Here is a 14,219-nt window from a genome sequence, read left to right on the forward strand (position 1 = left end):
TCCCTTGGTTGTGTGGCCCCTTTCTATTCTGTTCTTCACAGAGCAGTCAGAGTTATCTTTATAGGGGACAATAGCAATTATTTTGCTAAAAACACTCCAGTTACTTCTTCCCATTATCCTCGGAATGACCACCAAAATCCTTCAAGATCTGGCTCATATTTACCTCTCTTCTTGGTCTCCTTTTTCCATACTCCATATTTTCTGTGGTTGATGTATGAAAACAATTTGCTCTTCCCTGACTGTGCTATACTCTATTTTGCTCCATGCCATTGTATGTGTTCTTTCCTTCACCTGAAAGCTTCTCTTTCACTCCTAGCCCTTTGCCTCAGGCTTATTCATAGTACAGGTTTCAATGGAAATACCACCATTTACAGGAAGCCTTCTCTGAATCCCTGAGGCCTGGGAATGAGACACCTCTTATATGGCCACAGGGCATCTAAGACTTGCTTCTAGTATAGCACTACCATAGGTACTTGCCTGTTCATGGTGAGACCGGGAGAGCAGGGTATATGTTTTGCCCTTGTTTCTTCAGTGCTATAGGTACCTAGCACATAAGAAGGTCCTCACAAAGGTTTGGAATTGAACAAAATCCATCAAAGGACTTCATCTTACTCTTGGACTTCTTATTTATATAATTAATCTGGAACCTCTTTATTTTATTAAAAGCACTTGACAGAACAAAAAGCCATAGGCATAAAAGAAAAGTAAGGCATCTGTTATTTAAAATAGTTTTAACCTGAATCTGGTGCTGTGAAAACCCCAAAACAAGGTAGATCTGCTTTCTAAGACCCAGGTTAAAAAGTCTGCTTCATTGGTTGTGGCATTAAATGTTTCTCTCATCAAGGAGAACCTCTTGCCCACTCCTCTCTCTCTCCCTTCCTCTCAGGATTCATTCTGGGTATAACTCCAGCTAATGGAAATATAACATCTTCAGGAGGAACATGACAGCTTCATTATGCTCTTAGGGTCCTGGTTTATCAACCGCTCACTCTCATCAATAAATAATAATAACTAACCCTAAGTAGTGTTTACTTTACTACTCTAAGTATGTGCCAGACACTATTCAAAGCACTATGCAGATAGTAACTTACTTAACCCTTATAAGAACCTTGTGAAGTAATTACTATTATCATCATTATTGTTCTATGAATGAGGAAATAGGCACAGAGAGGTTAAATGATTTGCCCAAGTTTACAGCAGATAATACGTAGAGCTGAGTAATAGGTAGAGCTGAGATTCAAACCTAGGCAGTCTGGCTTCAGAGTCTATGCTCTTAATTATTACCTTACGTTGACTCTTAACCCTCATGTCAACCCTTGAACTTTAAAAATCAGCTCTAGACACCAGAACTGCTACTGGGTTGAGGATGTCATTGTAGTGGTCGCTGTGAGCAAGAGACTCTATCCCCAGGTGACATCAAGTGATGAGGCTAAGGCCAGTGGCTCAACACCTGAGCGCCAAAGCTTGGGGATCCCCTGCTCACTCTATGGTGTGCTAGAGCAAGCTCCTACCAGATCAGGACACAACAGCCAGTTGCTAACTAGTCAGGAACATTGCATCCAGTGTTAGACTGTTGATGACTTGAAATCAGCCATGGTAGGCGCATTTATACCACAGAATTGGCAAACACTACAAATCAGAGGCCACATCCCCAAGCAATGTCCCTGCTGGAAGATCCCAGTCTTGACTGAAAGAACCTGGTGTGGGCCTGGAGGATGTTTTTTACTTTCCCAGGGCCTGGCTAGACTAGACTAGATAAGTTGTTTTTATCTGTGAGGTGTTTTCAGTTGCTGATATATGCATGAATCTCCCTTTGAAGGCATGGAAAGCCAATCAGCTTAATGCATGGCAGCCCAGAAATGTCAAGGAATCAACATCCCCCTGCCTCCTCCAACCCCAAAACTTCTTCATCGTTGACTCCCTTATCCCTCTGGTCACTAGTAGCATCTTTTTGAAGCAGACATTTTACACTGTTTCCAGAGTTTCCACATGGACTTAAGCTCTAGTTATTCACAGTCATAACACACTATTTGTTGCCCTCAGTTCATGGGCTCGATTCCTTGTGCCCATTTTGGTATTTCTTGTACCTACCAAATAAACTTGTAGCCAAATTCTTTTCTGAGAGTGCTGCTGGGGGCACCCCAACTAAGAGAGGCTGAGTGGATGGACCTCGGTGCTGACATGCAAAGGTAGATAGTCCTGGCCAAGGAGCTGGGCTACCGTAGTCCTCCCTCCAATGCTGGGCCTGCCTCTGGGCCTCTTGTTTTATATTTCAGAGGCTCAATTCTGTCATTTGCTGGCTCTGCTGCCAGGTTTCACAAAGTGGGCCCTCCTTGCCCACCATGCTCCTGTCAAGTGATAGCACATTGCTGACTGCCCAGCCTGCTGCCCAGGGGAGTGCACATTTCTCCAGGAAAGACCTTGTAGCATCTAAAAAAGTTTTCCTCAATGAAGGAATGACATGAGCTCATCATCATCATTCTAACACTACCTGAGAGTTGTCTCCCCCTGAGCCTAAGTAGATATTGCTTGGGTCTCATTCCAGAGAGACAATGTAAATTTTGTTAAAGGAAGTCACCAGCTCCCTTGGGTGCAGCCATAACAAACTCTAGGGTGATGTTGGAAAAGAACCTGGTGTGGGCCTGGTCTGTTTCCTGGATCTGGCAAGAAATTGAGATTTTGAGTTGATATGTTTGATTATTGTGATTCCGTTGATCCTTTAGATTACTTCTGTCTTAGAACTAAAACTTGCCTTTGGCTACTGGAGGGAGGGTGCTCAGAGCTAACAACATGTTTTCATTCTCCAAGAAGGCAAAGTGGGGAAATACAGGGAAGAATTGAGGACCTCAGAGCTGCGGCTGACTCAAAAGCCAAGCTGGAGGGTTTGAGCAAGGGTGTGGCTCCTTCCCAAGTCACTGAAGTCCTGTCCTGGCTGTCCTGCATCACTCCCATTTCCTTGGAGCCTGAGTTCTAAATATAGATTGCGATTTTGTTAAGCCTTGCATTTGCTCTCTAACACTGATAAAAAGCTGTAGGCCGGAGAAAAATGACTTGTCGATGGAATTTAAAAGTGAATTTTTTCAGGTTTCCAATGTGGTATTATTTCATATCCTAAGATAAAGGAAAAGTGACCATCAAGAAGAAAACTGATTGTGGCCTATGGGCAGCAAAACTTAACATCATGTTCACTGCATGAATTGAATTCTCTGCTGGTTACCAGAAGTTTTCATTCATACCTAATACTCTCTGTTAGTGAAGTGTGAAAGATAAAAGCTTAAGATTGGCAGAGGGAACTTTTTTTTAAGACTGTCATTTGTGTTGTGTTTGTCTATCGACAGATGTGTTTTGTATATAGACTTTGTGTACTCCAAGGCCAGCAAGTCCACTTGGGCCCTGCAATTACAATTAGCAAAGGTGTGAAGGAGAGGAAGTTGTGTTTGTATTGGAACAATGATTATCTCTGTCTCCCCAGCCCTTTTTCTCTTTTTACCTTTTTGTAGAATTTATGCCACATTTTGTTATACAACTTAACAGAATGAATCAAATGGTGTTACAGGCAACAGACTGAGCTGGGGAGGGGGAGTGGAGCTGGTGGGCAATCAAAGTTGGGGAAAGAAATCTTATCCAGCAGAGCATTTTGGCTCTCTTTATGAATTACTCTGTGCAAGTAACCATCCAGTGGCCCCAGATGTGGGCTGGACCTTGATTCCGTTGAATCGACTATGATTGAAAGATATGCTAGTTTTAATGTCCTGTGACTCATCAAGAAAGTGCTTTTGGGCAGGGTTTGTTTCTAAGGCCAAATCTGTTAGTACAAGCACTTTGACTCTGCTCATGAGCAGAGCTTGAAGAGGTGACTTGGGCCACCAGACATCTCTTTTCAGCTACAAGTCATTATGGGGTTACATATTGGAAAATGCGGGCTCAGATTTATCTTTACTAGATTGAAACTGGCTAACTTCTCTTACAGACTTCGAGCTCCTGAGTAAGTTCAGCAAGCATTTACACAGCAGATGCTGGAGCTGTGCACACAAGTGGAGAAGGTTTAAGTCACAGCCTTTACCGTTCTTGAATCTAGGCAGAGGTGCTGCATGGGCTTGCGAGTCTACTTCAGCCCAAATCCAAAACAACCCACATCATTTTGCACTTAACAATGATGAGGTCTTTTATTGCATATATAAATGTCCCCAGAGGCCATTACTCAAAAAGGTTCAGCTAATAAATATGAGAATTAATAATTATCTTATTTCAGATTGCTGACTTGTAACTTCTGTGAGGGGTCAAAAGTATCCAGTTTGATCAACATTTCCCCAGCATTCTGACACTTGTGGTTACAGAATTGGAGTGCAGGTAGGGATCAGAATGCAGAGGGAATGAATTGTGTTTGTGTGATCTCTTTCATTTTGGAGCTGCTTTCAGAAATTTGGTGTTGGTAGGTGAATGTGTTTGATAGGTTTAGGTGATGTCATATAATCCTGTCAGTTCCATCTTGAGTCCTTCTTTTGGTGACTTTTCCTTGTAGGGGTGCTGTGCATTGACCCAGATCTTAGAGTTGGTAGTATCTCCAAGGAGTTGCTTTGTGAACAATCCAGACTATAGGTAGCAAGTGGGACTGCAGTAATGCTGTTTTCTCTTCCACTTGGGTTGTCAGCTCTTAGTCAGTCCCTCTGTTCTTCCTCAGCCAGCTGGCCACATGAAGAAAACAGTGTCTAAATGTGGGAGGAACACACACAGGTTAAGTCCTGACGTGATGTCCCTTTTTCATGGTGGTTCTTGAGATTGTTCTCATGTTGAAGTGGAGTGGGCAACAGTGCCATATGCTGCCTTACTCAGAGTGGGAAAGGGCAGCTGGGTGCTATGATGATTTAAGAGGCACTGAGAAGTTTATTTTTCTTCTGAAAATACTCCCTTAACTTGTACATTAGTTGAAATCCCATAAATAAAGCTTTATTTACTTTAACTTAAGCTGTTATGGGAAATATCCTTGGTTTGGGCAATATAGTAAGTCTTACCATTCATTCTTTATGAGTTTATTTGTTAGGTCAGGGTTATTGAAATATAATCTACATATAGCAACATGTACTTTTTAGATGTACAGTACTGAGTTTTGACCAATGTACACAGTCATGAAACCACTTTCATAATCAAGACATAGATTATTTCCATCATCCTCCAAATTACCTTGTGCCCTTTAGAGTCCCCCATCCCAGCCCCTGGCAGCCACTGATCTGATTTCTGTCCATTTATGCCTTTTTCAGAGCGTCATACACATGGAATCATATGGATATAACCTGTGAGGACTGGCTCTTTTCACTCAGCCTTATGTTTTGGAGGCTCCCTGTGTTACTGAGCTCTGTAGCACATGCCTTTGTCTTGCTGAGTAGCCATTCATAGTTTGAGGTCCCTTTTGCTTGTTATTTGTCTCCTAGATGGGGAGAGCTGCGTGGTAATGACTGCCTAGCCTCCTACTTCACACTTCCTCCTACCTTTTGTATTCCACACAATCTCCCGCTTGGGGTCTGTGGGTGTCTGAGGGCCAGTAAGAAGAGAAGAGTTCATAAAGGAAAAGGAGCAAGAGCATGAGCCATCTTGCCTGCCTCGCTCTGTGCCTGGGCTGACTGCACAGGACAGTGAGGTTACCAATGACAGAAACTCAGCCGAATGTGAGCAAAGCAAGACTTGATTGGAAAGATTTACCAAAAAGGAGAAGTTCCAGGAGTCCCATAGCAGAACCTGATGGACCATTTTATTGGGGCACCAGGGACAAATCAACCCAACTCATGTTTGATTCTAGAGTCCCTCTGCTCCCAGTTTGGAATCCCGGGGAAGAGAAGGCCTGCTTGGCTTGTCTTAGGTGGAGAAGGTCAACCTGCAGAATGACATGCTATATAGAGAGATGGCTCCTCCTAAGGAATTCAGGATACTGAGACCATGGGAAGGGGACAGATGCTGGGATGGCAAATTCAAATGTTGACTGCCCCAGATAAATACCAGCTCCCCCAAATGAAGGTAGGTCTATCTGCAGGTATCATGTAACTCTATCATTTATGCTTTCTTCAGGCCTGAAAATGTATCTGGAATATACTTTATTAAATAATAATATTTATCACTATTTGGTATTTTCAGGGTTTTACTCTAGTTTCCAGATTTGCCCTCTTTTAGTGTCTCCCTATTTATTTTATTTTAGTATTTAACACTAGCATTTTTATATATAAAAATGCCTTGAGTCCCTTGGTGCTAGTTGCATTTTTAGGTTGTATCAACTCTGCTACATTGAGAATTGCCTTTGATATCTTTGGGTTTTGTCCTTGAACAAACAAATGAGGGGCTTCTCTGATCTCCTCATACCAGGGTTTGAGCACTGGCCTGAGAGCCATCACTGGAGACAGGAAAGTGGCCCTGTATGTCTTGCTTATGATGAAACCTCTTGAATAAAGCTTAACCTCTCTAAGCCTCCATTTGGGGTCTGTGAAATAAGCATGTGTTTTATACCAAAGTATGAAAGCTAGGATTTTGAGCAAAATTTAAGTTGTTGAGAGCACAATGGGAAGAAATGTTATGATCCATTAGAATGACAAGATGTATCTATCCACTGCACCCTAATGGTCTCAAATATATTTTGTTGTGTCTATGAGTATTTTACTTATATTGAATAATGCTACAATAGAACTTGTCCCTGAAATACACATTTGATCCTAAGTTGATGGAGTTTAGGAGAAAGAAAAAGTATGCATTTACATGACATCTTTGACATTCTATACAAGTTTTTATGACTGTGATGTGTGAGGGGAGAAGTGTGAACATATTCTAGCTCTATCTCTTTGTACTGGGGCTTAGACAGGTGGCCCACTTTCCTAAGGTCACCTAGCTGTGACAGCCAGAGCCAGAACTTAAACTCAGTTCTCTTGGAGTGTTCATTCTAAGTTCCTTCTTGAATGGACCACCTCTGTGATTATTTTGAATGTTACCAGACACTTAACTACAGTGAGCATAGCCGGCCAAAGGTGGCAAAACTTTTCTACTTTTCCCTTAATGGTTAAAAATTGGTGATCAGAAAAAGCAAATAGATGTCAAGGATGTTGAATACATATATTATTTTGGGCTCCAAACAGATGTGATAGAAAGGCTCAGTTATGGCAAGTCTTTTAAGTTAAATTTTTCCTGGAAAGAACAGCAAAAGGATCCAGGAGTGGTAAGGGAAATGTCGTATTATGTTAATGTTTGTGTTTGGCTCTAGTTCACCAAAAACGAAGGTTAATACAGTTCTCTTTTCCAGTCTATGTATAAGTTGGCAAATGACAGGAACAACATTTGCTTCTAATCATCCATCCATCTTAATAATGATGAACAGATACAATGCAGAAACTATTGCACAACAACGAGCATTTTATGACATGAGACTCTTTGCCAATTTGAAAGAGGACCTCAAATCTGGGGAAAGTTACATTTTTATGTTTTTGATCATGATCTTCTTAGAAGATACTTATTTGTCCCATTTGCTGACATCATTAAGAATTAACAAATTATGTTGTTAAAGCATAACAAAATTTTAATGGTTAACAAAAACCATTAACAAAAGTTTAATGGTAACTATAAAGTCTGTTACTAAAAGAGAGATATTGTGGTGTTTGAAAGTAGGAAATGTTTACTGAAGGACCCTTCGGGGTCTAATTTCCAGAATCAAGGCAAAGCTCAGCTATTATGATCTAAAGAATAAAAAAAATAGTAAAACAGATGAGCAATATTTTTGTATGTTTGATGCCAATAAAGTTTCTTAATATTCAAGAAAGTTGTCAGTCATGTGGGTGCATTGAATAGGCATTTTTTTTTTAAAGCTAAAAATGGAAGGCAAATTATCATTAAAAGTTCTAGTTTCTTTCCAATGTGAGAAAGGGTCATTTTTGTTTTGGCCCTAGTGTGAGAAAGTAGGAGAGGTGTGCTCAGGAAGTGCCCACTTGTTAGTGCTTGTCACCAGAGAACAGAGATTGCTAAGTCACACCCAACACTCTAGGAGACCCTTCTCAGTACAGACTTTTTGCTACCCTTGACAGGGGTATGTATGTATTTGGCGCTCTGCAGAAGTGAAAGAAAGCAGTGCTAAATTCCACTGAGGCAGCATGGACACTGCCCAATACATTGATGCTAAAATGTCTAAGGCGCCCCATATCCAGGTCTCTCAGGCAAGGGGTGAACATGGCCTGTTCTAGACAAGGACAATTATGGGGGTGAGGAGAATAAGTTCTTACCAGTTTGGAAAATCTACTTACCATTATAATAAAAGTAAATTGAGACAATTATCTGAATAATTCAACTAAGTTCAGGCCAAAGTTTGTTTTGGTCTGAATTAACCAGATAATTGTGTTACAGTGGAAAGAATTTTGAACTGGGAGTTGGATCTTGGTTTCCACTTGGGTCTGCCACAAAGGAGTGTTTAAGCTATTCTATGGGCCCCTGTTTTTTTATCTACAAGATTAGAATCTATCCAAGACAATCAGTAAATTTAATTTTGTATTTTGTGTGGGAATACACATTCCCCAAGGCAAAAAATATCAAGTTTGTGAAACTGTGCAATAGTGGAACCAGAGTGGGCATAGGTAATTCTCCTTAGGCATGCTTCCAGCTTATCAAAGTCAACTCTGGGGTGCTCCTAGAGCAATCTATCTTTATCTGTTGGGGGTGAGACTTTCTCTGATTTCTTCTTTTATTCTTCCCCTCCCCTCCTTTTTTTGAGATTTCATGTAGGCTCAAGAATCTGACTCGCAATTCTTAAGGAACCTTAGTTAGATTGATCATCTATAAACTAAGGTAGTTGAAATAAAGTAAGCCATCTCCAGTGGTGGGTGAAGTTGTTTACCATCCTGGCTCATACACAGGCAATAGTCAGGGGCCCAGGACCAGGGCACTACCACCACCCAGCCCCAGACTTCCAGTATTTATATACGAAATACTACCTTATAAAGGGGAGTTTCGATTGATCAGGATGTTGCATGTCACTAACCAGAGAAGTGTTCAGGCCCCAAATTCAGAGGACTTGATCCCTGGCTTGGGGAGGGCCTGGCAGTAAGAGTGGACAAATCCTGGACACTGTAATTGATGTATCAGCTGGAGCAGGCATCCAGGCTGTGCATTTCTCTCCACCCACTTGTCCAGCATGGCCTGGAGGGGCCTTCTAGGGAGCGGAGGTAAAGGGGACTGCAAAGTGCCAATGCAAAGGCGAAGGCGAGGCGGGGGGTGGGGCGCGGGCCTTGAAAATTGACCAAAGGAGCCCTTAGCCCACATTCCTGGCTTCAGGCAAGCCTGACCGTTATCAAAAGGCCCTTCTCAAAATAAAAAGGCCCCCATTCCCACTCTGCAGTCCTGTGATCTCCGCTGCTGAGGTTCAGCTAGCACATGATTCGTATCCTGGGAGGGGCAATCTGCGGGCTAGGGACAGAGGTGGGCTGTGGATAGAGGTGGAATGGGTTAGGGGAAGGGGTGGGCTGTGTAAGGGGGTCGGACTGGAGGCTGGGGGTGGGACAAGTCCAGCCCTCTGGACGCTCTGAGCATTCCTCTGATGCCACTGAGGAATCCAGTTCCCTGGCTAGATGCCAGAAGGAACGGTATTGGATGAGTCACACCGCTGTGGCTGCTGCTGGAGGCCCGGGTCCTGAGAGCCCCGCAGAACCTCATCGCTGAAGGCCTGGGTCTTCGTGGCAACATGTGTTTCCCGTGGAATTGGAGCGTTGCTGGAAGTAAAAACAGCCGTGAAGCTTTCTGCTTTCATGTAGAAAACGGGACTTAAACATTTCCTTCTTTTCCTTTCTGGGCCTCCTCCACCCATCAGAGAGAGGGTGAAACTGCTGGGGCTGTGGGGTGTGAAGGAGAGGCAGGAAGGAAGCCACGGAGCCCTGGGACCCTCCACATCCTCCCCCACCCCTCCACCCCGGGGGCCTATCAGGTGATTGTTATTTGGGTCGTGGGAGTAGAAGCTTGGTCATGAACACTGAACAGCGGCACAAAGTTCATGCGATCGACCATTCTCTAGAAAACCCTATGATAACTGGGGAGACAGTGAAGGGGCCCAGAAGCTGAGGAGACCTCAGTCAATTTGATTCAGACTCCCCAGTGTTCATTAGGAAGGGAGGATTTTTTTGAGGAGAGGAGAGATCAGCTGTGATTTTAAAAACATCACCTTTGCCTTTCCCTTTTTTACATTGCTTTTTCGAGTTAACATAAATCAGTGGCAATTTAAAAATCTCCATTTGCAAAACTGTCATCATGTACCAATATAGAAATAAAGATAGTGGCTTTACAAAACTGATATAAAAAGTAGCACCTAGCTTCTGGAGGCAAGGCACATAGTTGGAGAGAAGTATCTACTAGAATCAGAGATGGGAAAGCATATGAAGTTGCTGACTCCCTGCTCACCATCAATCTTAGAGTGTGTTTTCAAGAAAACAGCAAAGAATTGAGCATGGGTGCTAATCATTTCAACCCAGTGAACTCATTTTTCCCCTTCCCCCCCTAGACTGTTTATTTTCTTAATTATTGGCTTTGTGGGTGCAAATATCCACTTAAATGCCCACCTTTTGTTATAATTCAACCCTATTATTATCACTCTTCATGACTACTAAGTAGATACAACACAAATCCGTCAAGACTTGTTACTTGTTAACTAGACTTAGGGATGTGCTTTTGTCTCTCATTTCTGCCAAAAGACAGCATCTTGAAATAAACTCCACTTTCTTTCCCCAACTCACAATATGCCAATCCCCAATCATCTTCTTGGATGGAATGAAATCTACTGGAGAATGGCAGGAACAATAATGAAGCCTAAATTTCCAGTCCGAATTTCTCATTGTATGGACTCTTTAGAATATTGCAATCATAAATTGTTAAAGTTCCACTGTCTTTGAATTTATTGAGAAATAGTTGTTCACACTTTTCTGGTACTTCCTCTAATCAATATGGTAAATTGTCTCTGACATATCTGAGATGGCATATTCTCTTTAGATCACAACTGAAATAGGCCTGGCAGCCGCACATGTACAAATGCTCTCTTCATACAGAGGGAGAGGGAGAGGGAACTACTGACTGGTTCACAACCCCAAATGGACTTTCTGCATTCCTAAAAAGGTAAAAGGTTTTGTTTGACAAAAATTCACATTCGAGTTGCTCTTAAAACTGCCCTGAAGAAATCTTTGGTGTGTTAAGTTGTATGTCAAGATTGTTTCCAGCATTTTGAACCCCTAATCAGAACCAATTTACCTGAAAATGTCTGCTTGACTATAAGCTTGTTAATAACTTGTTTGCTAAAGGATTCTTGGGGCACACACTTTATGATTTGTTCTGGCAACTCAGAATTCTTACAGAAGTCTTTGGTTTTAAGCTTTAAGAAATCCTATCTATGGAAATCCCATCCTGGATATTTGTATAGGAATTTATTAGGTAAAGAAACCTGCTAACTGCCTCTACCTTTAATGAATCATCAGGAAAATATTTTGATGCCCCCATTGGAAGTTTCTTAAGACTCAAACCTAAGCCAATTTTTGGGGAGTGGAGGTTAAAATTTCTTCATCTTCAGCCCATCACCACAAAGTGCTAAAGTCAGTTGTTTTATTTAAAAATAAGCAGTATGCCTGGGTTTTATAAAATTTATACATGAATATGTACAGAGACACAAATAAAATATTAAAAATAAAAATCACACTTGCTTTCACACGGTAGTGGTCCTGGCACCCCATATACATGTTAACTTTTCCTTTAAAGAAATTACGTGGCCCAAAGAGACCACAGTTAGAGACCACCAAACCACTAATAAAGCTGTAGCCCGTTGCCTGCAACATTTTAAACTCAGGTTTCAAAAATATATAAATAATTTAGTTACAAAACTCATCAATATATATATATTTTTTTATCTTTTGGCACAGTGAAGCATTGGTCAATAGAAGAGAGATGACTGAAGATTCTCTGACACTTCTCTCACATTCAGTCATACCTGTAAATGACACATACGTACACAGAACAGGGGCCCAACAAACCCCAAATAGTGGTCATATAATTTATCATACGAAATGGTTCCCTGATGTGTTTTTCTTTTTTTGTTAGGGACAAATCAGTGGAAGGTGCGACAAAAATAGTAGGAGTAAGGTGGAGCCTGGGCAGTCAGAAGAGAGAAAAAGTCTTTGTGAAGGAAAGGAGGGGCAGGCTTGATCAAAAAACTCACAAACCATTATGAAAAATTGCTTTGGTCCTCTGTAAAATTATAAAAGGTGAAGGAAACATTCCGGACTAAAACACTTCTGTTAAAAAATTCTTAGGTTTAAGGCACGTTTGATGGAGAATTTTCTTTTAAAGTCTCCTTTCCTCTGGACAGAAAATGCAAAGCTCTGAACCTGTGTTCCCTGCTTCCCAGAAGGCGCCCACCCGGGCGGAGTTCAGCGGCTGTTGCTCAGGCTAGGAGCTTCTCCACAGGGTAAGGCAGGTGCGCGGCAGGGCCTCGGGCTGAGGCGGTCTGCAGGGCTGCGGTCAGCCGCAGGGGGCAGTACAGGTGCGCGCCGCTGCCGGCCACCGGGCCTCGGAAAGGTTTGGCAGGAACCGAGGCGGAGAAGGGCGCAAGCAGGACGTGTGGCGCCGAAGGCAACGCCGGCTCGGCGGCGCGGTACGCGCAGAGTGGCAGCAGGGCTCCGCCAGGCGCTCCAGGGAGGAGCGCGGGATATGTGGGCAGAGGCGGACAGGGTGCGGCGCCCCATGGCAGCTGCGGCCCGGAAGCCGTGTTCCCGTCGCTGCGGCTGCGGAAGGGTTTGCTGAGGATGCTGTCTATAGCGAAGGAGCTAGAAAATTTGCCTGCGGGGCTGACGCGCCCATCTTGGTGGGCGGGCGAATGCGCGCGGGGCGAGGCTGGGGGAGCCGGCGCCGGCGGTGGGGGCGCGGCAGCTGGGCGGGCCACGGCCTCCTCCGGCCGTAGCACCGGTGCGGGAGCCGACGCGCGGTGACTGAGGCGCTTTCTTCGGCGGCGGAAGACCCCGTCAGCGAAGGTGTACTCGCTGTTGGGGTTGAGCATCCAGTAGTTGTCCTTGCCCCAAGGTCGCGAGGGGTCGCGCAGTACCTTGACGAAACAGTCATTGAGCGAGAGGTTGTGGCGCACCGAGTTGCGCCAGCCCGTGTAGCTGCCACGGAAGAAGGGGAATTTGTCCATGAGGTACTCGTTGATCTCGGCCAACGTCAGGCGCCCGCCCGCGGAGTCACGGATGGCCATGGCGATGAGTGCGATGTACGAGTATGGGGGCTTGGGTCGCCGCGTGTACGGCTTGCCGCGAGCGCCCTCGCCTCCCCCAGCGCTTCCCGCCCCTGGCCCCGCCGCCACGACCCCCGTCGCCGCCGCTGCCGCCGGGCCTTCCTCCTCGGCCGCGGGTTCACCTCCCGCGCTCCGCTCGCCACCTCCCACCAGCTCCCCCACGCCACCGCCCACCGCTGGGCTGTTGGCTGCACAGTCCCCGTCCGAGCCAAGGGAGTCGTCGCCGGCTGCCGACAGAGGAGATGGCGCGTCGCTACCGCCTGCGCCTTCCAGGTCACTACCTGGCTTGTCTCCGTGGGCCGCGCGGGGGCCGAACACCTCCAACTTCATGTCCGCGCACCCTGTTCCAGCCCAGCTCCGTACCCCTTTCCTCTGCGCGTGGTGGCGATCCAGGACCGAGAGTCCTTGTTTTTCCCTCACGAGAGCTCACCTTCTTGCGAGAGACAGTCACTTTTCCGTAGAAGAGTTCTCTTCCGCTGAAATGTTTCTTTGGAGGGGTTGTGCTTATTGGGTGAATTAAGAGGGGCGGAGAGGGAGAAGTTGGGTGAGCGCTGTCTTCAATTCGAGGATAAGCGACTCCGAGATGAATGCATGCAGGGATGTGGTTCTAACCTGTGGTGCCCAGGCGCAGGGGGCTTGGGATTTCCTGCTGGAGGGAAGAAGCGTGCGCATCTGCTATACGTCCAAGAGACCAGGAGGGCTTCTGAGCAGGCTTCCGCGGGGCAGGTAAATAGTGCAGGCTAGTGTGCTGCCACCTTAGGGGAGGTGCTGAGCCTTCAGCCTTAAGCGCCCTTGGAGCCGAGTCCCCGAGGCCTTGGCTCCCACAACGGTCTTCCCACCCCCAGCCTTCGGAGTAGCATCTCCGCGCTGGGCGACTGCCGCTAAGTCTCGCCTCAACCTTCGGTCCCGCCGAATATAAACCTGCGGCGGCGGGGGCGGGGGC

General features: G+C 44.9%; 1 protein-coding gene across 1 annotated transcript; it reads right to left on the reverse strand.

Moving 5' to 3' along the window:
* Window positions 1–12,110: 12,110 nt before the first annotated feature.
* FOXQ1 (forkhead box Q1) lies at window positions 12,111–13,953 on the reverse strand. Its single transcript, XM_006924557.2, has one exon. It carries the CDS (start codon window positions 13,604–13,606, stop codon window positions 12,431–12,433), a length of 1,176 nt encoding a protein of 391 aa, XP_006924619.1. The 5' UTR covers window positions 13,607–13,953; the 3' UTR covers window positions 12,111–12,430.
* Between the last annotated feature and the right edge of the window lie 266 nt (window positions 13,954–14,219).

Source organism: Pteropus alecto, unplaced genomic scaffold, assembly GCF_000325575.1.
Source record: "Pteropus alecto unplaced genomic scaffold, ASM32557v1 scaffold389, whole genome shotgun sequence".
Taxonomy (NCBI): Eukaryota; Metazoa; Chordata; class Mammalia; order Chiroptera; family Pteropodidae; genus Pteropus; species Pteropus alecto.

Excerpts from the sequence above, each read along its gene's own strand:
- FOXQ1 (XM_006924557.2), bottom strand. The coding sequence starts at position 13,606 with ATGAAGTTGGAGGTGTTCGGCCCCCGCGCGGCCCACGGAGACAAGCCA.